The sequence below is a fragment of the Mastacembelus armatus genome, chromosome 2, assembly GCF_900324485.2.
Source record: "Mastacembelus armatus chromosome 2, fMasArm1.2, whole genome shotgun sequence".
NCBI lineage: Eukaryota > Metazoa > Chordata > Actinopteri > Synbranchiformes > Mastacembelidae > Mastacembelus > Mastacembelus armatus.
In genome coordinates, this window is record NC_046634.1 from 4,281,676 (window position 1) to 4,307,662 (window position 25,987).

The 25,987-nt window shown below is 43.1% G+C and overlaps 1 protein-coding gene across 2 annotated transcripts; it reads left to right on the forward strand.

Annotated features, from left to right (window-relative positions):
* Positions 1–1,090: 1,090 nt before the first annotated feature.
* abcc4 (ATP binding cassette subfamily C member 4 (PEL blood group)) lies at positions 1,091–17,834 on the forward strand. Of its 2 annotated transcripts, XM_026302144.1 has the most exons (31): positions 1,091–1,289; positions 1,744–1,854; positions 3,347–3,467; positions 3,842–4,066; positions 4,286–4,375; positions 5,612–5,775; positions 5,955–6,080; positions 6,980–7,229; positions 7,924–8,028; positions 8,384–8,473; positions 8,596–8,787; positions 10,399–10,493; positions 10,677–10,763; positions 11,379–11,475; positions 12,397–12,594; positions 12,867–13,004; positions 13,110–13,147; positions 13,249–13,352; positions 13,424–13,570; positions 13,726–13,805; positions 14,574–14,724; positions 14,827–14,946; positions 15,024–15,134; positions 15,262–15,362; positions 15,808–15,999; positions 16,092–16,247; positions 16,607–16,696; positions 16,828–17,000; positions 17,143–17,248; positions 17,326–17,460; positions 17,554–17,834. In XM_026302144.1, the coding sequence occupies exons 1-31, from the start codon at positions 1,216–1,218 to the stop codon at positions 17,632–17,634; spliced, it is 3,948 nt and encodes a 1,315-aa protein (XP_026157929.1). In that variant the 5' UTR covers positions 1,091–1,215; the 3' UTR covers positions 17,635–17,834. The 2 variants fall into 2 exon arrangements, with proteins under 2 accessions (XP_026157929.1, XP_026157930.1); XM_026302145.1 differs by lacking the exons at positions 1,091–1,289; positions 1,744–1,854; positions 3,347–3,467 and having other exon boundaries at positions 4,054–4,157.
* The last annotated feature ends 8,153 nt before the right edge of the window (positions 17,835–25,987 follow it).

Genomic DNA, 25,987 nt, shown 5'->3' on the forward strand with positions numbered 1-25,987 from the left:
AGTTTGAATCAAGATCTAAAACTATAAACAATTAGAATAATTTAACACACTAATTTAAGGATTAACAAGACATTTGTTTCTCCTTGAACTAACTGACATTTCAGCTGTATTGCGTAAGTCCAAGTTAGAGCAGTTTTACTATATGCAACTACACTTTAAGGAGGGCACTTTGTTTGCAGTCAGTGGCAGAAGAAAAGAACCTGGGTATATCAGAAAAAACAGGCCTATCACACTACAGATAGCATGGGAACGAGCTGTTTATCCCCTGCAGATGAATGTTATTGGGCTGGGCTCAGATGCCTGTAATAATCTCCCACTGGCTTTTCTCCTTCAGTCCTTTCCCCAGTCGGTGCAAGCTAAACATCAACAGGAGGATCATTTGCACAGTATGAGGGCCAGGTCTTCTCCGGTCTCTTATCTTTTCATTGTCAGGGTCAGGATTATAGTTTACCTTGGTTGCATGTGACTGGATTTGTTTGAAAAGGGAGAAGGAATGAGAGGAGGAAGGTGTCTTAGTCTTGGGCTTTTATTATCAGAGCAGGAAACACCTGCAGTGTGTCAGAGGGCATCTGTCATCTACAGTCTGCTCTTTATTTATAGGATATCCTCAGCGTCTGTACATCACGTGTCTGTGTGTTTGTGGAAGGGCAGACAGGGACAGAACAAGCAAACAAAACTTGGCTTGAAGGTACGTTTCACGTGTTTTTTTTTTTCTTTACCATGTTTTACCTTAGTTTCGTTTTGACGGTATATTCTTGAATATGCACAGCGCTTTGCAAACTGGTTGACCTTTTCATTTTTACCTCAAAATTCAACATAACATCTTATGAATAACGCCTTATAAACGTGCGTGTCTGGTATTTGTGGATTTCTGCTATTCCAAACAATTTGTTTTCAAACTGTCTTGTTTCTTTGTTTGTTTTTTCATAGCTTGATTTTATATCTTATTTTTACAGTGGCCAAAGTTGCCTCAAAATAATTTCAGCCAATCGTGTAAATGAAGACGAGGCAATGCAGCCAATTAGGCGTCTGCGGGGCGTGGTTTGTGCTGCTGGGGTTTTAAATAGTTTTCTGTCTGCAACCTGCTCATTCGCAGAAAAGGTGACTCGGGCCGTGCGTGGCATGTGTGCGTCTCAGCTTTACGCCACATAGCCCCGGGCAGCAGTTTTCAGAGGGGAGAGCTGGAAGGACAGTACAGTGTGAGAGCCGTCCACCATGGAAAAAGTCAGTAAAGATGCCAAGACCAACCCTGCAGCGACGGCAAACATTTTGTCCAAGTTATTTTTTTGGTAAGTCTTCCAAACAGACACCTCCCAGTGGGTTTAGCTGCGGCTGCCGGTGGTTTGAATATGTGTTTGTTTGTTTTTAAATACGGGATTTTGACTCTAAGCGAAGTGAACACAGCGCACATGACTCTCAGGTGTTTGGAGGCAGTTGAATGTAAACTAGAAACATTCTCTGACACCATTTCCTACTTGTTTATGTAATGCTGCTTCCTGTTCAATCATCAGTGTTGGTCAGGCCCGTCTCAATAAAGGTCATACTAACAATTAACAATAGAGTCAGTTTAACTGGCCTCCGGCCTATAACATCATCAACTTCTGTGTTACAAAGGTTTTCACGTGTAGATACAACTAATGTACCATCTGATGTAGAACAGATCATCATCTGAATCATAATGAATTATAATGAAGTGGTGCACTGCACTCACCTCTGTGACTCCTGTCATCATTGCTCCCTCAGGTGGCTCAACCCTTTGTTCCGCACTGGATACAAACGCAGGCTGGAGGAAGATGACATGTACGAAGTGCTGGAAGAGGACAGGTCAGAGAGGCTGGGACAGGATCTGCAGAGGTACGGGCCCATTATGTTCATCTGTCTTTATATGTCAGGAAGCTTTCACAAAGTGGAGCGATGACTTAAATGTAAATGGGTGATAACTATTGAAGATCTCAAAACCAGCATCAGGAGAGAGTTTGACAGAACTCTTTAGCCCAGGATTATTGAGGCCTATCAAATCATGCGTGGGCAGTCGGCAGGTCTGTGAGTCTCCCAATCCGATCACATCCACTTCTGGGGGCTGAAAGAGCATGAAACTGTGTCATCATGCCTCCCAGCTCTGCTGGTCATGAGTCATATTTGTTAGTCTGTGTTTGTCCATGGTGTAAGAAATAGTTGAGAACGGAAAGGATTCAACAGACATGGCATTTTTTATTGGTCCCCTTTATCCTTTGACCACTGGTGCATCCACAGTGAAATAAAACATTTATAAAAAAGTAAAAAGTTTTACCACTACACAAACTTTGATGAATTGTTTCTGAGGCACCTTATAGTGTCATTACTTGTTATTGCATCTCTTGCTAAAGGAGAAGTTGGGTAATAATCTAAGTTGTTGTGAAAAAAAATCCCCTGTAAAGTCCAAAACAATGAATTGGTCCAAATAATAAATACAGGCCTGTTGTATCTTTTTCCTCTGTACTTAAGAGATTTGTTAGACTGGGTGACACATTTATTTTGACTCAATCCTTTCTACTTCACATACTCACTGAAGCACCAAAATGCATGTTAATTTGAAGCCCAAATATCAAACACACTCATATTTCCTGTGTTTGAGTCATGTTTGCTGGTAAGACGGAATTACAGTAACTGTGACTATATGTTTGTTTTGAACAAAGTGTGTCACCTGCTGGGGAAGCGGGAAAGTACTGAGCGATGGACTAACATGAGATGAGTTTTGTTTATTCACGGAAGTGAAATGGAACAGCCTAATCCTTTAATGGACTCGTAGGACTGAGGTATTTGACCATGGTGTTCAGGTTGTGTTGTACAACACAGGTGAATTTGACTCCAAGGCCGCATTTGCCATCATTGTCTGAAAGATGTTTTCACTGATCGTGGTAAGATTTAGTTCAGTCAGGGTTCCTCAGCTAAAACCTCCTTTTGATGAACTAGATGAATGTGTTGGAATGAGATCACACAGATTTGCCCTTTTTCTGCCTTTTTCTGTTTTAAAATGACCTGATGATTTTTAAGCCCTGAATGTGCTTCAGCTTTGACAGGAGCTGCCATTATAAACCAGGACTATGGCTGCTGATACAAAAATTAGCTGTCCAGGTTTCAACTTGCCTTTGGCCAGACACACTACCTGACTACTCCTCCTCTATTTATTTATACTCCTCTACATATTTATTTATTACAACCATTGCTGTTAAGTGAATATTCAGGCACACTTTAATTATGCAGTTATGAAATTTCTGCCTGGCAGGCAAGTCCTGACTCATCTGGATCCAAGGCTCAGCTTCCTATTATGCAAGCAAAATTACCCAGTGTTGTCTTTACGTGGCAGGTACTGGGATCACGAGATCCAGAAGGCTGCCAAAGAGATGAGGACACCTAAACTCACCAAAGTCATCATCCAGTGCTACTGGAAATCATATGCAGTCCTGGGGTTCTTTACCCTCATTGAGGTCAGTGTGAAGTCTGTATTAAACTTTGGAAATGACGTGAATAGGATGTATAATCTGTGATTGTCAAAATGGTTTTACATGCTGTTGAAGCTAATCTTATTGAACCAGTCAAAATCCCTTTATCATTCTTAATAGCGGTAATTACATTGGTTTGTCAGCAGGATATTTAACACCAAGCAAATATATTTTAAATGGTGACAGTTTCATTTCCACCCTGCAATCAAGGCACTGCTTTGTTCAGTAGATTAGGATCAGAACATGCTGTGATTTACCACTTGTTAATTTCAGACCTGTGAAAACATAATCATCTACTGCTACACTGTAATTAGCTTGTTGTGATGCTCGTCCTTCTTCATCTCCCCTCTGCATGTCAGGAGACCATTAAAGTCATCCAGCCTGTGGTCTTGGGAAAGATGATTCAATATTTTGAGAATTACGACCCCAATAACAAGGCGGCTTTATATGAGACCCTATGCTATGCAGCTGCTTTGTCTTTCTGCACCATCGGCCTGGCGATGCTCCATCACCTCTACTTCTTCCACGTCCAGAGAGCAGGCATGAAGATCAGGGTGGCCATGTGTCACATGATCTACAAGAAGGTCAGTTGGAAGGCACACTGCTTGTGGGAGCATGCACGTCGGCTCAAATATCACTTGACGCAGCTCGTCTTTTACATCACAGGATGTGAAGGTTGTTTGGCTTTCTCCATAAATTCTGACAAGTCTTCCAGTATCAATCAGTTCATGTTGTATTTGTTATTTAAAATGCAGGTATTTGATGACGTTGTTTGACTGATGATGATTCCTGTGGTTTTCTAGGCTCTGGGTCTCAGCAGTTCAGCCATGGGAAAGACCACCACAGGCCAGATTGTCAACCTCCTTTCCAATGATGTCAACAGGTTTGATGACGTAGGTGAAACACACACAGGCTGATTTTGTTGCACCATCATAATTTGCACAAAAAAAGCTGGCACTGCATTTACAATTTAAGAAAAAACTGAACTATATTTGAAGCAAATAGAAATCTGGCCAAGTCTCACTCTGTGCTTTTCCTCTCCACCAGGGTGGTGGTTTGTGTTTGTTTTGTACCTTTTCTACATCGTATTACATGTTTTTTTTACCTGACTTTTCCTTAACAGTAGTTTTTAAACAGAAAACTACAATGAAGTAGTAGAGTGCAGTACCAGTATGTCAGGTCTTCCGAACTCGTCTACGGAAGAGAAAACAGACAAAACAAGAAAAGAAAGCAAGGAAGTAAACTTGTAGTCCAACGGAAGGTTTTGAAAGTATTCCAGGAAAGGTCCCCACACCTTTCCACTTATGTTTGAGTAATTGGGATAAGGTTTGGAAAACCCTCCAGTATTTTTCCAAGCTAGGACATGTACAAGTACGAGCGATTAGGGGAGGCCTCATCTCTTTTACGCTTGTCACAGCAGGGATCGACACCTGGCTAAGTGATGTAGTTGGGCTTGTATGATATATGGGCCCTGCGCCTCAGCTGAAGCTGTATCAGAGAGCGACAGGCACGGAGGGTTAGGGTTAACCAGGTGAGGTCCCATTCATCATCTGACAGTGAAGGGTTTGGATTCTGCCCCTAGGCATTTTGAATGCTGTCAGTCTGGGACACGCCTCAGACCTGCGAGCCTGTCACAAATGTCAGATTTTACTTCATAGTGTAAACGAAGAAATGGGGCGTCTAAGTGACGTTTGGTGTCTGAGCTGTTAATGATTAATGTTAATAGGAGTTAAGGAGGGGAAAACAGAGGAGCACAGTATCTGGCAGTTATGTAGGTTTGATGGGTGTTACATATTTTGTGTTATGCTGTGCAGTAGCTGTCTTAGTGCAGCACTGAGGGTGAAGCTCATGTTATGTTGTTGTCATGCTCTGAGCCTGTGTGAGTTTCGTTTTAATAAGAGGTCAAATCATGCTGAGTTTCTCTAGAGCAGTTTGTTTCTTGGCAGTGAGCTGGTAATTCCACTGTGCCCTGCTCACATTCTGCACTGGATTAGTCTTTGAACAGACCTGATGAACTGCTCAGTACTGACAGGAGATGAGTACACAGTTCTACGGGACTAACCCGTCTCTAAGATTCCACTCTGTGACTCTGACATGTATGTGTATTCATGGCAAATTGTCTTTAACAGGTCACTATATTTCTGCATTTCCTGTGGGTGGGGCCCCTTCAGGCAGCGGCGGTCGTGGGGCTGCTGTGGGTAGAGATCGGTCCGTCATGCTTGGCAGGCATGGTGGTCCTCATGTTCCTGATGCCCATGCAGACCCTGTTTGGAAGGCTTTTTTCAACATACAGGTCACTCATTCACAAAATATATCAGTTTATTTCAGCCCACATGATCCTTTCCTAAAACCTCTAAGCTCAGTTAATGATGATGCAGTGACAGATTTACCATCAATATTCAGTCACTTTTTAATTTCAACTGAGCCTGGATGGTGTTAAGATTGTTTCTGTTTATTTTTTTTTCTTTACAGGAGTAAGACAGCAGTTCAGACTGACAGCAGAATCCGCACAATGAATGAGGTGGTGTCTGGAATGAGGATCATCAAGATGTATGCATGGGAAAAACCATTTGCCACTTTGGTCTCTGAGGTCAGAAGGTAAAAATATGAAAAGATACTTACACTCAGCTGTTTTCGCAGTAAGATTTTTTAAGATCACAGTAAGCACTAAAGGATTGGACTCACAATTCAAATCTGTAGAATTTATGACACTGTTTTTACTTGAGCGTCTCTATAATATTTCAAGCCATTGTTTGCATTGTTGGGTTCATTTACACTATAATTGTATATGTAGTGTAGTTTAAAGGCTTGAAGTTAGTAAATTCTACCTGCCTCCACATTACCTGCTGTTTCTAGAGTAAAGGTCATTATGTGCTGTTTGTAGAGTAAAGAGAGAAATGCAAATCAAAAATTGTTGGTAAAACAGGTGAAAATGTAAAAAAATGTTAGTTGCTGTAAATCATTTATATGTTGCTTCCTTTCTACTGAAATCCTCAGTGGATTGGTTGTGCAAGGAGCTTGTGCTGTTTGGTGTGTTTTGTGTATTTATATGGGCAGGGCAGCAAAAGTGCTTTACAGAGGAAAATTAACATTCAAGAAAACAAGAGTCTAATCCAGTAAGACAAAATAGAAAACACAAAGATAAAGCTACACTGCAGTCGGATTCAGTTTGAAGTTGCACATGGTCAGAGTCAGGGCACATTTAAGGTCCTCTAGAAGCTGGATCTGTCAGCGTGCAGCTGTTTCACCCTGTTGGCTCTGCACTGGCTGCACCGAGATCGGGCAGCACCAAAGCTGATGCTTTCACTGTAGAATATAATTAAACACGTGAATCAGTGCAGTTTCAGGGCTTCTACCAAATAACAGAAACAACAATAACAACAGTAAGCGACAAGAACAGGAGCAGTCAGAATGTTGTTTTTTGATGCAAGAGCACACACCAGTTGGTGGATTTCCACCATGTGCCAGTTTTTTACTTGTGCTCTGTGTCGTCCTAGGAAGGAGATCTCAAAGATCATGAAGAGCTCCTACCTTCGAGGTCTTAACATGGCATCCTTCTTCTGTGCCAGCAAGATCATCCTCTTCATCACCTTCACAATCTATGTCCTCCTGGGAAATACCATCTCAGCCAGCCGTGTGTTTGTGACGGTGTCACTGTACACCGCGGTGAAACTCACCGTCACGCTCTTCTTCCCCAGCGCCATCGAGAAGCTGTTCGAGAGCCGCGTCAGCATCCGCAGGATTCAGGTACTGCACTTTGATTTTTAGAGTTCACTTATCTTATGGTTTAAGATCTGAACTTATTACACTGTGATCCTCAACCCCTAAAATTCACAATGTAGTAAAATGAAACCACTTTTATAAAATGTCCTGGAGGAAGCACATATATCAGCAAACGTTACCTCAGTGCACATTAAATGTCATCGTATGCTTTGGAAAAAATTCCTCCCACATGCAGATTACGGAAATGAAGTCTGTGCAGTCTTGCATCATCATGTCCCAACTTGCTTTTCACAGTAGAGTGAAGTTGATGTTATTTTTTCAATGCAGATGATGTTTGATGAGGCAGATAAAAAGCAGCACTGTTTGGTTCGCACCAAGAGCTTTTTCTGATTTTACAGATCAGGTTGCTCATCTTTTATTTAGTCCAAGTGCTGCGTCTCTACCATGGCATCAACTTCTGTGTCCAGCTCTGTAAAACTGCAGCCTCATGCTTTTTCCTTTATCTCACAAACACATTTATAGTAGTAGTTAGTAGTTACGAAAATGTTGCCTGATGATTTAGCTGACCACTAAAACAATTCAAAACCCCGATCACTTATGTGTGCATGTTACATACATACCTGTGCAAAAATAGAGGAAGCGATTCTACTGTTTGACTGGTGGGTTTTTGTTGAACTTTAGAACTTGGCTGTCATGCTGTTTTATTTTTACTCTCAAGGAATTCTTGTTGCTGGATGAGATCACGAAAAGCAGCGGTGCACGGTCTCAGGATCAGAAGGACGTTGCTGTAGAGATTCAAGATCTGGTCTGCTACTGGGACAAGGTCGGATACCTCGTTCTCATTGGTATACATACTGGGAATTCCCCAGGCCAGTTCACTAGATCAACCTTTTACCGCCCACCGGAACAGCTGCACTATGTAGAACCTATGAGAAAACCCTGATTTATAAGACATAAAACGAAAGAGTTAAACTGTTCCAGTAAAGTATAACGGTAAAGCATAATGGCAATAATATGTTATAGTCTAGAGCTGACCAGAAAAACCTCTAAAAAGATTATACAATAGGTGATAAAAGGTTCATTTGTTTCTCTGAAAACCTGATTCTGGTCTGACCATTTATTTGGTTGTCAACAAATTCGGGTTATTATATTATTTAACGTTTAAACATGTTTTGCAGAGTCTTGATGCTCCATCACTACAGAACGTCTCCCTCAGTCTGAAGTCAAATCAGTTGTTGGCTGTGATTGGACCAGTGGGAGCTGGAAAGGTCAGTGATCATTTCAGAGGACAGGAGAATTCTGATGTATTTTAGACTCTTGAACAAGAAAAGTGATTAACTGGAATTGTTGTGTTTTATCAATCGGTGCTTTGTGCCTACTCTTTATCCAGTCTTCCCTACTGAGCTCCATCCTGGGTGAGCTGCCTAGTGAAAAGGGGGTGCTGAAGGTCAAAGGTCAGCTGACTTATGCTGCCCAGCAGCCCTGGGTGTTCCCCGGGACCATCCGCAGTAACATCCTGTTTGGGAAAGAGCTGAATGCCCAGAAGTATGAGAGAGTCATCAAAGCCTGTGCCCTAAAGAGAGTGAGAGCTTAAATTATTGTTTTCAGATGACATGAATTCCCGACACCCGTTCATTACAGTTGGATCGATTAAAAAAGCGACTCATTACATGAAAGAAAAGGGTCTTAGTCAAAATGCAAAAGACAGAAGATCAAATGAAACATGCAGCCAGTTAATAGACATCCAGGGAGGCAGAGGTCTTTGAATCACAAGCTGTTCACGCAGCAGATAAGGAAAACAGCAGTACCTGCAGAAACATTAGTCATATAGTTTGAACAACGGGAGCAGCTTATCTCCAGAGATAAGATAAAATTTGTATCCATTCAGCCATAAAATGTTAGATCACTCAACAAGGCAAGATCAAAATAATCCAGTGGCCCAATAATCAAAATAGGTGGTTAGAAACCGATGTGCCTATGCTGTGTTTATAGGCTTTAAACACTTTTAACATTAACACACTCTTAGGTGACGTACCCCATCGATCTACTACGCATTCATATCAACGTATGTATTAATAAAGGCCCTGAAAACACATTTTCTCAATAAGCCTCTCACAGTGGGTGCTGGTGTTGTAAAAGCCGCCGCAACGAGCTGACCGGTGGTGTTCGTTTATTCCTCGGCCACCGACAGCAGAGATCTGACAAAACGAGCCTCAGGCCTTATCTTTGTCCCACAGCAGAGGGCCTGACTGAAGACTGTAGTGCAGTTTGTCACGAAACTGTGCAGTTTTCAGCGTTAGCATGGTCCTGCTCATTTTTGGTGGCCATGATCTCAAAATGTAGCTGTTATCATTATCCACATATTGAGTTGAATCCATTTTTATTATATTCTGAAGTCTCATTCATTGCTTTACTCATTGCTTTAAAATTCAGAGAACCTGGGCTGCTCCATGTAAATGCATGTCTGCGCACTCAGACGTCTGAACTATGTACCTAACCTGGCAGCAATAGAGGGTATACAATCTGTGGCCAGTAAATAAGTTACTTGTTCACATGTGTCTGGGTTTTCTGAAGTTAAATCATTCATATGATAGATATAAAATAATCCCTGTCCTCTTTGATTCGACATGTGGTAGTATGTCTGAGTGCACAGACAGTGTCACTCTCATGTAATATGTCACCTAAACATAGGCCATAAAGCACATCATTTTTCATATTCATCATATGCAGTCAGTTAATGGGACTGTGATTTCAGCACAGCAGCATGCTGAGTCACTCACTGTGATAAGGTATTGTAAACTCATGTAATGATTCCTACAAACTCATTACAAGTATACTAGATGAAACTATTACAACAGCCTGACTGACAGTACAAAAACCTATTGACTCAAGGTTATCTCAGTGGTTTTATAGCCGTCCGTCAACAAAAGTTGGCCAAACCTCTTAAAATAGTTAATCTTTCTACAGCATCACGCTGTGTTTGGAAAGTGCTGGAGTTTGATACAATGCATCTACTGGGGTAGAAATATTCTCAACTCCACCTATATATTTTTTTAGTGAAGATGAATTTGTGTATTTTTGGTGTAATAATACCAGCCTGTTGGTGTATTGTATTTCTGTTTTTATTTTCACAGCTTTAGTGAGATCACTTGGGTGTTTATAGTAAAGTTTACCCTGCTGTCCTTTTGTGCAGGACCTGGAGCTGCTCCCACATGGAGACCAGACACTGATCGGTGACAGAGGAGCCACACTCAGCGGGGGACAGAAAGCTCGTGTCAACCTGGCCAGGTACGAAGAAAGTCTACATCAAACATTAGTGATGCTATTTACAAAACCAAATAATGTGTAATGTGTAGGAAACCATTTGATACCGATATCTCTTCTGACAATAAACAACATAAATCATATGAAACACAAAGTCATGTTGTGTTTGCTGTTGGTAAAGGCTAACTGATGTGGGCTTGTCTTCAGGGCTGTGTATCAGGATGCAGACATCTACCTGCTGGATGACCCTTTAAGCGCTGTGGACGCTGAGGTCGGGAGACACCTCTTTGAACAGTGAGTGGCTTCAGAGTTAGTGGTTCAAGTGTAAACTCTTAACAATGAAAGTGGAAAATTTGAAAGCGGTCCGGGCAACACGCCCTGGAAGAGTGCTTCAAAGCTGGAGCAGAAAGTCTGCAGCGGAAAAGCAGAAAGTTTCTGCAAACAGAAGGATGGAAATGAATCTGCATTGTTACTGCATGTAACCTTTTACTGCTGTTCTCAGCTTTGAGCTGTTCTTTTCCATGTCGTTTGCACCGAAAAGTGGTTATCAGCAGCGCCTCAGTTAACAGTATTGTTATAGTGTTTATTTGGATTACGCTGCAACAAAAGATCAAATGGTCAAGACAAGTTTTGGAAATAAAGCAGGAAAAGGTGCGGTGCTGCTAATGTCAGCCAGACAATTGTACTTGGCCCCACTCTTCCTGTTACACTCTTCCTCTTGGATCATACAGTCCCACATAGCGTTACCTAACAACTGTAATAGCCATAGGAAAGCACAAACAGATGCAGAAAATCTATTGAAACGTTTTGTACGTATATATATATTTTTATCTCTTAATTATGTGGCAGTGTTTGGCCCTAGTGCACATACGTCTTACTAACGGTCTTTTTCGTATGACCATGCGTCAGGTGTATCTGTGGCCTGCTGAAGAACAAGTCTCGTATCCTGGTGACCCACCAGCTGCAGTACCTGAAGACAGCAGACCAGATTCTGGTCCTCAAGGAGGTTGGTGCTTGTGCACAGCCAGACAGTACAGACATACCATACATACCGTACCCAAAGCTCACACTCACGACGTTCTTACATTTACTAACCTGGCTGTCATTAGGAAACCACTTGCACAAACAGATTTGTTTTGAAATAGCATGTATGAGCAGTCGCCATTCACCGGTTTTCTGTATTTGCAGTTCATTAATGAACATTAGAGATGAAATTCATGCTGGTCCAGGCCTGCCCTACAGTATTAGTCATGTCTTAACTTTTTTTATTTTCCAAACCCTTGTTAGACATATGAACTCTTAAGCCTCCTTCGAATAAATGTAGAGTTTGAATATTACAGCAAAATCAACTGAAATGATAAAAACACTGTGTCCGTCAGGAGCATGGGTGAATTATGACCTCATGTGACCTTTGACATTGATGCATTTATCGGTGCATCTTATGTCTGACGTGGCACTCAGAGCTCGATGGTGTGTAATTGTTGCTTTTAACTCCACACATGGAGTAGAAGAGGAGTTTTACATAGTGATTTCAGCTTGTTTGGATTGTGATGAACTTTGGCTTTCCTCTAGCACCACCCTCCGGACCAGTTGCACACAAGATATGGTATGACGTAAGGACAGACAGCAGTGGTTTATTTATTTCTGCGTGGCAGAGTACACACCATTAGATTTACTATTGCTATTCATGTTCGTCACTCTCTGGGCACACTTTAAGCCACGCTGTTGTCAGCCAGTATGTTGCGTGAAACATGGACAGTCTGGTTATGCAAACACCATCTGCTGACTGTCACTGATCGTGCTTGAAGAGGTCAGCCACACAGCCTCTTGTTTTTTCACCTTAAACTTGGCAAAGACTGTGTAAACCTGATAGTGTTTAGGTGTTGGCAGCGGTGCCGGTCGTCCTACTCATATGTCTGTGTATCAGGGTCACATGGTGGCAAAGGGTACGTACACAGAGCTGCAGCGGTCCGGAGTGGACTTCACCTCCCTGCTGAAGGAGGACGAGGAGCAGCAGCAGCAGCCTCCTCACGACACCCTCACCAGGAGCAGAACCATGTCCCAGAATTCAGTGCTCTCTCAGACCTCCTCTGTGCAATCAGTCAAAGATGGAGACCAGCTGCCGGTCAGTACAACATCTGTTGGTGTCTGCTAGACTGTAATGTGTTGTTAAACAGTGTGTTTATGGTCAGTCCCCATGTTTTTAATCACTTATCTGAGGCCACTAGAAATGACCGTTGCTGTAGACACTGCTGGAAAGTACTGACGAATGAGTACAAATGTAAGTGAATTCTGTGAATAACTGCAGCCCTAACTGTCCCCATTCTTTTTTTGAGCAGGGGATACAGTGTTAAAGGTGCTGAAGTGTGTTTTGTTGACCCGTTGTGGTCCTTGCAGGCAGAGTCGGCACAGGTGGTGGCAGAGGAGAGTCGCGCTCAGGGAACCATCGGACCGGGTCTGTATGTGAAGTACCTGAGAGCTGGAACCAACATCGTAGTGCTGCTCCTTGTCATGGTGGTCAGCCTTCTGGCTGAGGTGTGTCCATGAAATGGTGGAAAAGGTTTTATTTCATTGTCCTTTCACTTTCTACGTGAGAGTATAAAAGAAACTCATCACACTGATATGGTCTTTACCTTCTAGGTAACATACATCATGCACGACTGGTGGCTGGCATACTGGTGAGTATGAAAAGCAAATAAGCTTTATAATTTGCCTTTATATGGTGTTTGATGTAATCACAGGTATCTGCTTTTACATTTTTGCTTCTAACTGTCATCAGGGCTGATGAGCAGGAGAAGCTGAGCGCCAACAGCACCATCATTCAAAACGGGCAAAACGTCACCAAAGAGCTGGATGTAGATTTCTACCTGGGAGTTTACGGAGGTAATTTGAAAGCATTCTCATCATTTAGCGGGTCACCTGTATGTGCAATAACCTGCAACTTGTTTTTACAGGTTTGACTGCAGTCACCATCGTTTTAGGCTTTGTCCGGAATCTGGTCCTGTTCAATGTGCTAGTGAGGTGTGCGCAGTCCCTGCACAACCGCATGTTCAACGCCATAATCAGAACACCTGTTTGCTTCTTCGACATCAACCCTATCGGTTAGGACATGGACAAGTTGACCGAAATGCATTTTTCCTGGGTTATTGTGCTCCAGTGATGAAAATACACAACGAAGAACAATCCTGATGGAGCAAAAATTTTGTTGTTCGTGGTCCCGTTGTCTCATTGTCACTTCTGTCCCATCTCACCTCAGGAAGAGTCTTAAACAGGTTTTCTAAGGATATCGGCCAGCTGGATTCCAACTTGCCCTGGACCTTTGTGGACTTTATTCAGGTGAGGAAACATCTCATGGCACACATGGTCTGCCCTGAAGCTAGAGAGTCCAGAGAGTTAGCAAATCCCACTACTCAGGAGCCACCTGAACATTCAGCATAAATGATCTTTGCTCTGAGCTGATGACAGTCAGGTTACCAAAGGCTAAACATGCATGCATTCTAAAAGAGGGTGGTATCTGGAAAAAGGTTAAGGTTTTATCTTCTTCTTCTCCTTTTGGCTGCTCCCTTCAGGGGTCGCCACAGCGAATCATCTGCCTCCATTTAACCCTATCCTTTGTATCCTCCACACCCACACCAACTATCCTCATGTCCTCCTTCACTACATCCAAGAACCTCCTCTTTGGTCTTCCTCTAGGCCTCCTTCCTGGCAGCTCTAACCTCAGCATCCTTTTACCAATGTATTCACTGTCCCTCCTCTGAACATGTCCAAACCATCTCAATCTGGCTTCCCTGGCTTTTTCTCCAAAACATCTAACATGAGCTGTCCCTCTGATGGACTCATTCCTGATCCTATCCATCCTCGTCACTCCCAGAGAGAACCTCAACATCTTCAGCTCTGCTACCTCCAGCTCTGCCTCCTGTCTTTGTCTCAGTGTCACTGTCTCTAAACCAGACAACATTGCTGCTCTCACCACTGTCTTGTACACCAAAAAGGTTAAAGTTTTATAATAAATATAAATATGTTTTGTTTATATTCTTTACTGTTTGTGAGAAAAAGTCAGTGTCTGAGTTCAAAATGAACCTACCGCATTTGTTGTCGGAGCAGGTGTTCCTGCAGATTGTCGGGGTGATTGCTGTGGCGGCTTCAGTGATCCCCTGGATCCTCATCCCTGTGCTGCCACTCCTCCTCTTCTTCCTTTACCTCCGCCGCTACTTCCTGCAGACGTCCAGAGACATCAAACGACTCGAGTCCACCAGTGAGTGTAGCACTTTAATTTATATAGTTAACGTTGTTGTTATAAAGTCCAAACCAGTTTGTGGTTTTGAACATGTCCTCCTCCTCTTTGTCTTCCCTGCAGCTCGGAGTCCAGTCTTCTCCCACCTGTCCTCGTCTCTTCAGGGCCTGTGGACCATCCGAGCCTTTGGAGCCGAGAACAGGTTCCAGAAAGCCTTCGATGCCCATCAGGACCTGCACTCAGGTTCGCATCACACTCTCACTAGTTGACGTGAGCCGCGTAGCTCCGCCATTAATAACATGTTCGCTCTCCCCGGACAGAGGCCTGGTTCCTGTTCCTGACCACATCTCGCTGGTTCGCTCTCCGCCTTGACGGCATCTGCTCTGTCTTTGTTACCGTCACCACATTTGGCTGCCTGCTGCTCAGAGATCGTAAGGAAGATTTGTGTGACACCCTGACGCGCTCACGGATTTTGTGGGATCCATGAGGGGCAGCAGATGTTGACCATGATTTTTTTCTAAAGGCTGAGTTACTGTGTCTTTTCTCTGGTCTTGTTAGAGCTGGACGCTGGCTCTGTGGGTTTGGCTTTGACCTACTCTGTTACGCTGATAGGGATGTTCCAGTGGGGCGTCAGGCAGAGTGCAGAGGTGGAGAACATGGTAAGATATTTACTCTTGGACCAGGGCTTTCCACCCCTGTCCCTAAACTCTGGATGTCCACACATTTTCCAAATATGTTTGTAGTTGTGCCATGATTTATATGTGACAGTGTGTTGACTAAAACGTTGTATTTCAACTTCACCAGTTCACAGGACGTATTTCCACAATGCATCAAAGGTGAAACACTCCAGGTTTCTAATTCAATCTGCTTAACTAAAACTGATGTCTCCCCCTGGTGGGCTGCTTGGGACTGCAGCCTTTCCACTGCCTCTTTGCCCCTTATGCAGTCCCAACCTGTTGTGCTGATGAGCAGTTTTGCTTTTCCTAACATGGACACTTACTTTAGATCGCACCTCCAGCACGTGATCAGCCCACAGCAGAAAACGAATGCCTACACGATGAGTATGTGATGTGAAAGTGATCGATTCATTTCCACTGTGTGCAGATGACATCGGTAGAGAGGGTGGTGGAGTATACCGAACTGGAGAGCGAAGGCCCTTGGGAAACCCGGCAGCGTCCTCCTCCCGATTGGCCAAGCAAAGGCCTGGTAACCTTTGACCAGGTCGACTTCTCCCACACCGTCGACGGGCCGCCGGTGCTGAGGGATGTGAAGGTGACGTTCAGACCCAAAGAGAAGGTCAGTTTTCTGAGCACCGCGTACTGTTCGTTAGACCTGAGGTCATCTAGGCTGATATATTGAGCCGAATTTCTGTTTTCTGCTATGGTCAGGTTGGCATTGTGGGTCGAACCGGGGCTGGGAAAAGCTCCCTGATTGCCGCTCTGTTCCGCCTGGCAGAGCCCCAGGGGAAGATCTACATCGACAGCGTCTTGACCTCTGAGATCGGCCTCCACGATCTGCGCCAGAAGATGTCCATCATTCCTCAGGTAGCCATATAGGCTGACCTTTGCCAATAGCTTACCGTGGTAATCCTGTAGAGGAAACCTGGAAATGACCGTAGACTGGGAAGAAACTGGTATTTTGATGGGTCTTTGTTCTGCTAAAGAATAGTTTCTGGAAATGTTGATGTTGAGGTGATTTTTTTTTTTTAACTTTCACAGTGATTGAACCCACAGATCTTATTCTAATCAACACCTTGTTAACTTATCTCATAGATATCAGGAATAAATGAAATTTACACCAGGAAGTGATGAGTCAAACACACGTCCTTAATGCTTCGTCGGACTACTTGGCTAATTGCAGAGCGGCGTCCGACTTCTAACCTTTCCGGCCTCTTGTTTTAAAGGACCCAGTGCTGTTTACGGGCTCCATGAGGAAGAACCTGGACCCTTTTAACCAACACACAGATGAGGAGCTGTGGAACTCTTTACAAGAGGTCAGCGAGACAAGACCATTCTGGTCCTCAGAGATTCATGCCTTCATTTTTTGTTGGTGAAGCGTATAACACGATTAGCCCAGCTGGCCTGGATCGAATAGGTTCTACTGCGGTTTCGTCGTTGTCCACAGGTGCAGCTGAAGTCTGTGGTGGAGGAGCTGCCCGCGAAGTTGGAGACGGTCCTGGCTGAGTCAGGTTCTAATTTCAGTGTGGGTCAGAGGCAGCTGGTGTGTCTCGCCAGAGCCATCCTGAGGAAGAACCGCATTCTCATCATCGACGAGGCGACGGCTAACGTGGATCCCAGGTACAATGTGTAGTGCCCTGTATAAACACTAGGGCTCATGACATATCCATGCAGTGTTGTTTCATATCAAACATCCAGTTCGTGTAATTGCGGCAAAAAACAAGGCGAAGCACATCTGATGGACTGCACCGTGTGTCTGCAGGACGGACGAGTTGATCCAGAAAACCATACGGGACAAGTTCAGAGAATGTACCGTGCTGACCATCGCTCATCGTCTCAACACCATCATAGACAGCGACAGGATACTGGCAAGTCCTCTTGTACTCGATTACTTTCCTACAGACTCCATGTTCTTATAATCGAGTGTGTTTTTCTGTGACCACAGGTGCTCGACGCAGGGACAACAAGCGCCTACGACGAGCCTTACACCCTGCTTCAAGATCCAGATGGTATCTTTTCCAAAATGGTGCAGCAGACTGGCAAACAGGAGGCGGCTGCTCTGTTAGAAGCGGCTAACCATGCAAGTTTTTTTCTAAAACACGCTTTACACACAGCTGCGAAATGTTTGTTTTTAATCTTCAGAGAAATTAACATTTTCAGATGCCATTTTCAGGCTTCCAAGAACAGAGGCCATCCAGGAGGACACAAACAGAAAGAAGATGGCAGCTTGGTCATCTGGGAGACTGCTTTCTGAGAAAACATGAGGGGAATGTAAGAAGCTTTTAATTAAAAGTGCAGATTTTGTATTTATTTTCACCACGTTGTGTAAAATCGCTGCTCATTATAACGATACTTTGGAAGACGTGCTTGTAAAAACACTTTGTAAAAGAATGTCTGTGTTTACACTGTTTAATTTGAGAAGCTTGTCCCAGTAAAAGATTTTTTACCACCGTGTCCCATAGTGTTCCAACTTCTTTCAGTTTGAGGAGTTTGTGCTGTGAATGTGTCCTTTGCCAAAGTCTGCAAACATTAATCTAATCAACAAAAAGTAACTTGTCAGTTGATGGAATCATTGTGGAATGAACACAACTAATATTTTGTGGTGTTTTAGGATTGATGTAATTTTTATTTGACACTGGGTCACTGTTTGGGAGCATGTTGCACAGGCAATGTGGTGACATCTGCTGGTCAGAGACTAGAGTCAGGGTGTAGAAACTTGCACGTGGTAGGTTCAAGTCCTGTCCGAAGTTAAGCTGAATGAAGTACACTAACAGATCTTGGTCACATTAGCTTTGTTGATCAGAAAAGGTAAATGTAGCAGAAATATGATGTTTGTTGACCGTTCCTGTCAGAACTGTGGCTGCAGCATTTTGGATGAAGCGGAACCTTTGTACGGAGTTATGGGGCCATCCCAATAAGAGGCGTTTAGTAATGTTGGCTCGACGTAACCCAGACATGGACTGTTTTTTCTCTATTTTGTGTCAGGATGTAGAGATGAGTTAGAGCTGTGAGTCAAAGGACAAATGTTGTGAAGTAAGTACAAGGATTTTTACAGTCATAGTGGGGGCCAAGACTATAGAGATAAGAGAGAGGGTAAAGTAGGTATATTATAAGAAGAGGTATGTCAGAGGTTTGTCATTGCAAAGTACAATAACTTGTGTGTTATCATACAGGCTTTTCTTTCCTTAAGACAGGGGTGTCAAACTCATTTTAGGTCAGGGGCCATATGGAGGAAAATCTATTCCCAAGTGGGCCGGACCGGACCGACAAGGCAGCTAGCTCCGGGCCAGCTGACAGGTATAGGCCTACTTGCTCAGCCTCGGTATAAACAGTTTGCCTGCTTAACATAATTGCAATTGCGACACCCAGTGGACACATTTAGAACAGCAGTTTCTTTCATTGAAAAATTGCAGCTAATTTAAACTTCAAATCATCTCGCGGGCCGGATTAAACCCGTTTGCGGGCCTCATCTGGCCCGCGGGCCGTAAGTTTGACACCCCTGCCTTAAGACAAGGTGGTGTGTTTCACCAGGTTTTGTAGTAACATTAACTAATACGGTGCTTTACAGTAACATCGGCAAAGGTAAGAATGTTTAAGGTGAAGGAAGTCAGTCGTAGCACAGAAGAGGAATATTTCATTGAAATGACATATTCAATTCAATTCAATTTTATTTGTATAGCACCAAATCACAATACAAATCATCTCACGGCACTTTACAAAAACTAAAAACCCAACAAATCCCTTATGAGCAAGCACTTGGCGACAGCAGAAACCTCCAGCAGAACCGGGCTCAGTCTGGGCGGCCATCTGCCTCGACCGGTTGGGGTGAGTGGACAGAGGAGAGAGAAGAGAACAACAACAATAAACAACAAATAGACACTGCAGGTTGGTGGGGCCAGTAACTGCACATCAGCAATATACAGCTCCAGGACCAGAGACACCTGCAGAAGGTACAGAGAGAGAGAGAGAGAGAGAGAGAGCACAAAGTTAGTGACAATCAATACATATATACGAGGAGGATGGGAGTTTAATATGTGTCAGGAAATTCTGTGAAAAAAAAACGTGAATGATAAACATTTTTGGGTCATGTACTGAAAGTGTGGTAAAACTGAAGCATCAGTATCAGAAGTGCTAAAAATCCGATGAGGAATGAAGAGCTGGTATAAAGGACTAAAATAATAATAATAATAATAATAATAATACATTTTATTTCATGGCGCCTTTCAAAGTCTCAAGGTCACCTTACAGATAGAAAAGGAAGCATACAGCATGATATACATAGAGTGCATTAAAACAACAGTAACAAGAATACATAAACGGCGGGAGAGAATGTAAAGGCAAAAGCGTGGATTATCTAGGAAGTGGGCGAAGTACAGTAAAAGTAAATTGAAATACAGAAACCCAGATGACAGAACAACAAATATGAAACAGTATGAGACAATATGAAATAGGCAGAGGGTGGTAGGACATCACGGGCTGCTTTGAGAAGTTAAGAGAGTTAGGTGGAAAACGCTATACGGAACAGATATGTTTTGAGTGATGATTTAAAAGTTGATAAGTCCGGAGACGACCGGATGCGATGAGGGAGAATGTTCCAAAGGCGGGGCGCAGTGTGGCTGAAGGATCTAGCGCCCATGGTGGCCAGGCGCGCTGTAGGGGTGCAGAGGAGAGTGGAACTGGAGGAGCGGCGAGGACGAGGCGGAGAATAGATATGAAGTAGTTCAGTGATGTATGGTGGGGCAATAGAGTGGAGGGCTTTGTAGGTGAGAAGGAGGATTTTATAGTTTATACGGAAGGACACAGGGAGCCAGTGAAGTTGTTTAAGGACAGGGGTGATATGATGTGAGGATGGAGTTCTGGTGATGATTCGGGCAGCAGAGTTCTGGACAAGTTGAAGTTTGCGAAGTGATTTGAGAGGTAGACCAGTGAGGAGTGAGTTACAGTAATCCAAACGAGAGGTGACAAAGGCGTTAATGAGTATTGCCGTGCTATCGGTGGTGAGTGAGGAACGGATGCGGTTTATGTTACGGAGATGGGAGTAGGCCGACCGGGTAGTGGTATTGATATGCTGAGTGAAGGAGAGAGTACCGTCTAGGATGACACCCAGGCTTTTAACTTGGGGGGAGGGGGGGACAGTATTGTTGTCAATTTGAATGTGAAGGTGCTGGTTTTAGAAAGGGTGGATCTGGTGCCCACGAGGAGAATTTCAGTTTTGTCAGGGTTGAGTTTCAAAAAGTTATGGGTGAACCAGGATTTGATATTATGTAAGCAGGTAAGGAGGGAGGGAGGGGGGAGGGTAGAAGATGGAGCAGCAGAGAGGTAGAGCTGGGTGTCGTCTGCATAACAGTGGAAATTGATGTTATGTTGCCTAAGGATATTTCCGAGAGGAAGGAGATAAATAATAAAGAGGAGGGGCCCCAGGACAGAGCCCTGAGGCACGCCACAACTGACAGTAGAGGGCTGGGAGTGGAAGTTCTGGAGATGGACGGACTGGGTGCGGTCAGATAGGTAGGAGGTGAACCATGAGAGGACCGAGCCGGCTATGCCGATGGAAGCAAGGCAATGGAGGAGAATATTGTGTGAGATGGTGTCAAAAGCAGCAGTTAGGTCAAGGAGGATGAGGATGGAGACAAGGCCAGAGTCTGCGGCTACTAGGAGGTCGTTGGTGATTTTGACCAGGGCAGTTTCAGTGCTGTGAAGTTGGCGGAAACCAGATTGAAAGTGTTCGTATAGGCTATTGGCGGAAAGGTGGGTATGGACCTGGTGGTGAACAACTTTTTCCAGGATTTTGGAGAGGAACGGGAGATTGGAGATAGGGCGGAAGTTGTTAAGGTCGGCAGGATCGAGACCAGGTTTTTTTAGAATTGGTGAGATGATGGCTGTCTTGAGTGATGGGGGTACGATGCCAGAACTGAGGGAAGTGTGAATAATGTGGGTAAGATGAGGAAGGAGAGAGGGGAGACAGAGCTTGACGAGGTGTTTAATGTGAAATAAAGTCCAAGAAATGGTTTAGTGTAGATGTGCTGAGAAATAAGAGGTCGGTTTATTTAGGACTACACCTGTGACTATAGACTGATAGAGTGATATGACGTCATCTGTAGACGTATGAAGGTCATAGGGTCAGGTGCAATGAGGCTCTTGAAGGGGCGTGGCCGAGAGATAATCAGTAATGTGGAAAATGTGAGGCGCATTAGTCATGTGATTTCCGTCTGTTTGTAGAGAACTGGTTCTTTTGGCTCGGCTCATCAAAAGAGCCGGGTCTTTCCGTGGTTCTTCAGATTTTTTGGTGCTTAAATTCATTTATTACCAACAATAATGTAAAAAAAGCACTGTTGATTATATAAATCCACCTTTATTTATACACTCTACAGAGCGATAAAAAAAATGAATTAGAAAGTGCAAAAACAAACGTTTCACTATTTACAAGCCAGATCTATGTGAGATTTTAGTCTTGCAGACTCTACGTTCTGCCTTAGTTTGGTCAATGTAATTGAAATGTGTCCAGATTTTGCTGCGTTTTCTGTTGTCACTCATTTTCTCAACTTTTTTCTACCTTTCCAGTCCGTTTGTGTTTTGGTCCCTCCCTCCTGTTCGTGTGTTTGCTGTGTGCTGTGTGTGTAACTCCGCCCCCCTCTGCTCAGCGCAGACAGAGACGCCACACATGTCAATCAAATGCGGATTGAAGAGAAACGCGACAGAGAGAGAAAGAGAGAGAGAGAGAGAGAGAGAGAATGCATTGCACACTCCTGCATCCTGACGGGAAACATCACGACCTGGTTGCAAATGAAGGAAAGATGAATGCGGCCAAGTACAGAGATATCCTGGAAGAAAACCTCTTCCAGAGTGCTCAGGACCTCAGACTGGGCCGAAGGTTCACCTTTCAACAGGACAATGACCCTAAGCACACAGGTAAAATAACAAAGGAGTGGCTTCGGAACAACTCTGTGACCGTTCTTGACTGGCCCAGCCAAAGCCCTGACCTAAACCCAATTGAGCTTCTCTGGAGAGACCTGAAAATGGCTGTCCACCAACGTTCACCATCCAACCTGACAGAACTGGAGAGGATCTGCAAGGAAGAATGGCAGAGGATCCCCAAATCCAGGTGTGAAAAACTTGTTGCATCATTCCCAAGAAGACTCATGGCTGTACTAGCTCAAAAGGGTGCTTCTACTCAATACTGAGCACAGGGTCTGAATACTTATCACCATGTGATATTTCAGTTTTTCTTTTTTAATAAATTTGCAAAAAATTCTACATTTCTGTTTTTTTCTGTCAAGATGGGGTGCTGAGTGTACATTAATGAGAAATAAAATGAACTTTTTTGATTTTGACAAATGGCTGCAATGACACAAAGAGTGAAAAATTTAAAGGGGTCTGAATACTTTCCGTACCCACTGTATATGTATATCTATATGTACATCTCTATGTATCCATATAGATGTATATACACACATACATATACATACATACATTTATATGTACATATAAATATTATATATGTATATACTAGCTTATTGCCCAGTGTACAGAACATAAATATATGTATGTTCGATATATAATATGTTCATTGACCACTCAGGACTCAAACCCCTGACCCATAATCTCTTGCACCAAAGGCAGCGGCACGAAACACTGAGCTATCCAGCCACTCTGTATGTGCAAATATAGATGTGTGTGTCTTGTCATGTAGCACAAACGTTACGAAATAATTTCAGATTGACTCATCAGACTGCCTCAGATGAAGATCAGCATCAAACAGGATATTTTATTGTGGCTATAGTAAGATATATTATTGTGGATTGTAAGATTCCTGCATTAAAGATTAAAGAAAAAAATGATTCTACATATATCCAAAAAAATCATCTACATTTATCTTCTGCTTCTTATCTTAAAATATACATTATACATTGGATACTATAGTGGTATGTCTACATAGCATTTATAGGTGGCTGGATAGCTCAGTGCTTCGTGCCACTGCCTTTGGTGCAAGAGATTGTGGATCAGGGGTTCAAGTCCTGACTGGTCAATGAAAAAACACAAAACAAATGCTACGGCAAGGGGGAGCCAGGACGCCCGGTTGGTGGGGGAGTAATGTCCCCCCCACCCAAGATTAGGTAACAAGTCTCCTAAATTTAAACTTAAACTGAAGATGGCTACTGAAGTGTGATGAAGATGAAGACCAGAAGACTAAAGAAGACGAAGGCATGCCCCCAACAAAAGAAGAGAAACAGAGAATTGAGAGAGCATGAGCAAGACTTGTTACCTAATCTTGGGTGGAGGGGATGACATTACTCCCCTGGCTCTAATTGGAGATGATTAGATGTGCATATAATTTTAAATGCATACAGAAACTCTTACATATTTTTGTATGTGTAATACATTATGTTATAAGAATATATGTATGCAATAGTATAAATAAATTTTCGATAACATTTGTAAAGGGGGCATTACTCCCACTCCCAACCAGGCATCCTGGCTCCTGTTTTGTATCTTTTCTTTGACCAGTCAGGACTCGAACCCCTGATCCACAATCTCTTGCACCAAAGGCAGTGGCACAAAGCACTGAGCTATCCAGCCACCTATAAATGCTATGTAGACATACCACTATAGTATCCAATGTATAATGTATATTTTAAGATAAGAAGCAGAAGATAAATGTAGATAATTTTTTTGGATATATGTTGAATCATTTTTTTCTTTAATCTTTAACGCAGGTATCTTACAATCTACAATAATATATCTTACTATAGCCACAATAAAATATCCTGTTTGATGCTGTTCTTCATCTGAAGCAGTCTGATGAGTCAATCTGAAATTATTTCGTAACGTTTGTGCTACATGACAAGACACACACACTCATCCATACATGCACATACAGAGTGGCTGGATAGCTCAGTGTTTCGTGCCGCTGCCTTTGGTGCAAGAGATTGTGGATTAGGGGTTTGAATCCTGAGTAGTCAATGTATATATTATAAATCGAACATACATATATTTATGTTCTGTATACTGGGCAATAAGCTAGTATATAAATATATAATATTTATATATACATATAAATGTATGTATGTATATGTATGTGTGTATATACATCTATATGGCTACATAGAGATGTACATATAGATATACATATACAGTGGGTACGGAAAGTATTCAGACCCCTTCACATTTTTCACTCTTTGTGTCATTGCAGCCATTTGCCAAAATCAAAAAAGTTCATTTTATTTCTCATTAATGTACACTCAGCACCCCATCTTGACAGAAAAAAACAGAAATGTAGAATTTTTTGCGAATTTATTAAAAAAGAAAAACTGAAATATCACATGGTCATAAGTATTCAGACCCTGTGCTCAGTATTGAGTAGAAACACCCTTTTGAGCTAGTACAGCCATGAGTCTTCTTGGGAATGATGCAACAAGTTTTTCACACCTGGATTTGGGGATCCTCTGCTATTCTTCCTTGCAGATCCTCTCCAGTTCTGTCAGGTTGGATGGTGAACGTTGGTGGACAGCCATTTTCAGGTCTCTCCAGAGAAGCTCAATTGGGTTTAGGTCAGGGCTTTGGCTGGGCCAGTCAAGAACGGTCACAGAGTTGTTCCGAAGCCACTCCTTTGTTATTTTAGCTGTGTGCTTAGGGTCATTGTCCTGTTGAAAGGTGAACCTTCGGCCCAGTCTGAGGTCCTGAGCACTCTGGAAGAGGTTTTCTTCCAGGATATCTCTGTACTTGGCCGCATTCATCTTTCCTTCATTTGCAACCAGGTCGTGATGTTTCCCGTCAGGATGCAGGAGTGTGCAATGCATTCTCTCTCTCTCTCTCTCTCTCTCTCTCTCTGTCGCGTTTCTCTTCAATCCGCATTTGATTGACATGTGTGGCGTCTCTGTCTGCGCTGAGCAGAGGGGGGGGCGGAGTTACACACACAGCACACAGCAAATACACGAACAGGAGGGAGGGACCAAAACACAAACGGACTGGAAAGGTAAAAAAAAGTTGAGAAAATGAGTGACAACAGAAAACGCAGAAAAATCTGGACACATTTCAATTACATTGACCAAACTAAGGCAGAACGTAGAGTCTGCAAGACTAAAATCTCACATAGATCTGGCTTGTAAATAGTGAAACGTTTGTTTTTGCACTTTCTCATTTATTTTTTTATCGCTCTGTAGAGTGTATAAATAAAGGTGGACTTATATAATCAACAGTTCATATAGTGCATGTTTTTTACATTAGTTGCACATAGTTTTACATTATTGTTGGTAACAAATTAATTTAAGCACCAAAAAATCTGAAGAGCCACCGAAAGAGGCTCTTTTTAGTAGGCCGAGCCAAAGCAGCCGGAATTCCCATCACTAACTTCCACATTACTGATTAGCTCTCGGCCACGCCCCGGCTCCTGATTGGGAGCCGCTTTCTCTCTCTCTCTCTCTGTCTCTCTCTCTCTCTCTCTCTCTCTGTACCTTCTGCAGGTGTCTCTGGTCCTGGAGCTGTATATTGCTGATGTGCAGTTACTGGCCCCACCAACCTGCAGTGTCTATTTGTTGTTTATTGTTGCTGTTCTCTTCTCTCTCCTCTGTCCACTCACCCCAACCGTATGTCAGCTGAAGCAAACCATG

Bases quoted from the DNA above. Each gene is read 5' to 3' on its own strand.
- abcc4 (XM_026302144.1), top strand. From the start codon at position 1,216: ATGGAAAAAGTCAGTAAAGATGCCAAGACCAACCCTGCAGCGACGGCA. The intron at 13,806-14,573 runs GTGAGGAAACAT...TTGTCGGAGCAG, and splicing joins CCTTTGTGGACTTTATTCAG to GTGTTCCTGCAGATTGTCGG. The intron at 16,248-16,606 runs GTAGCCATATAG...CTTGTTTTAAAG, and splicing joins AGATGTCCATCATTCCTCAG to GACCCAGTGCTGTTTACGGG.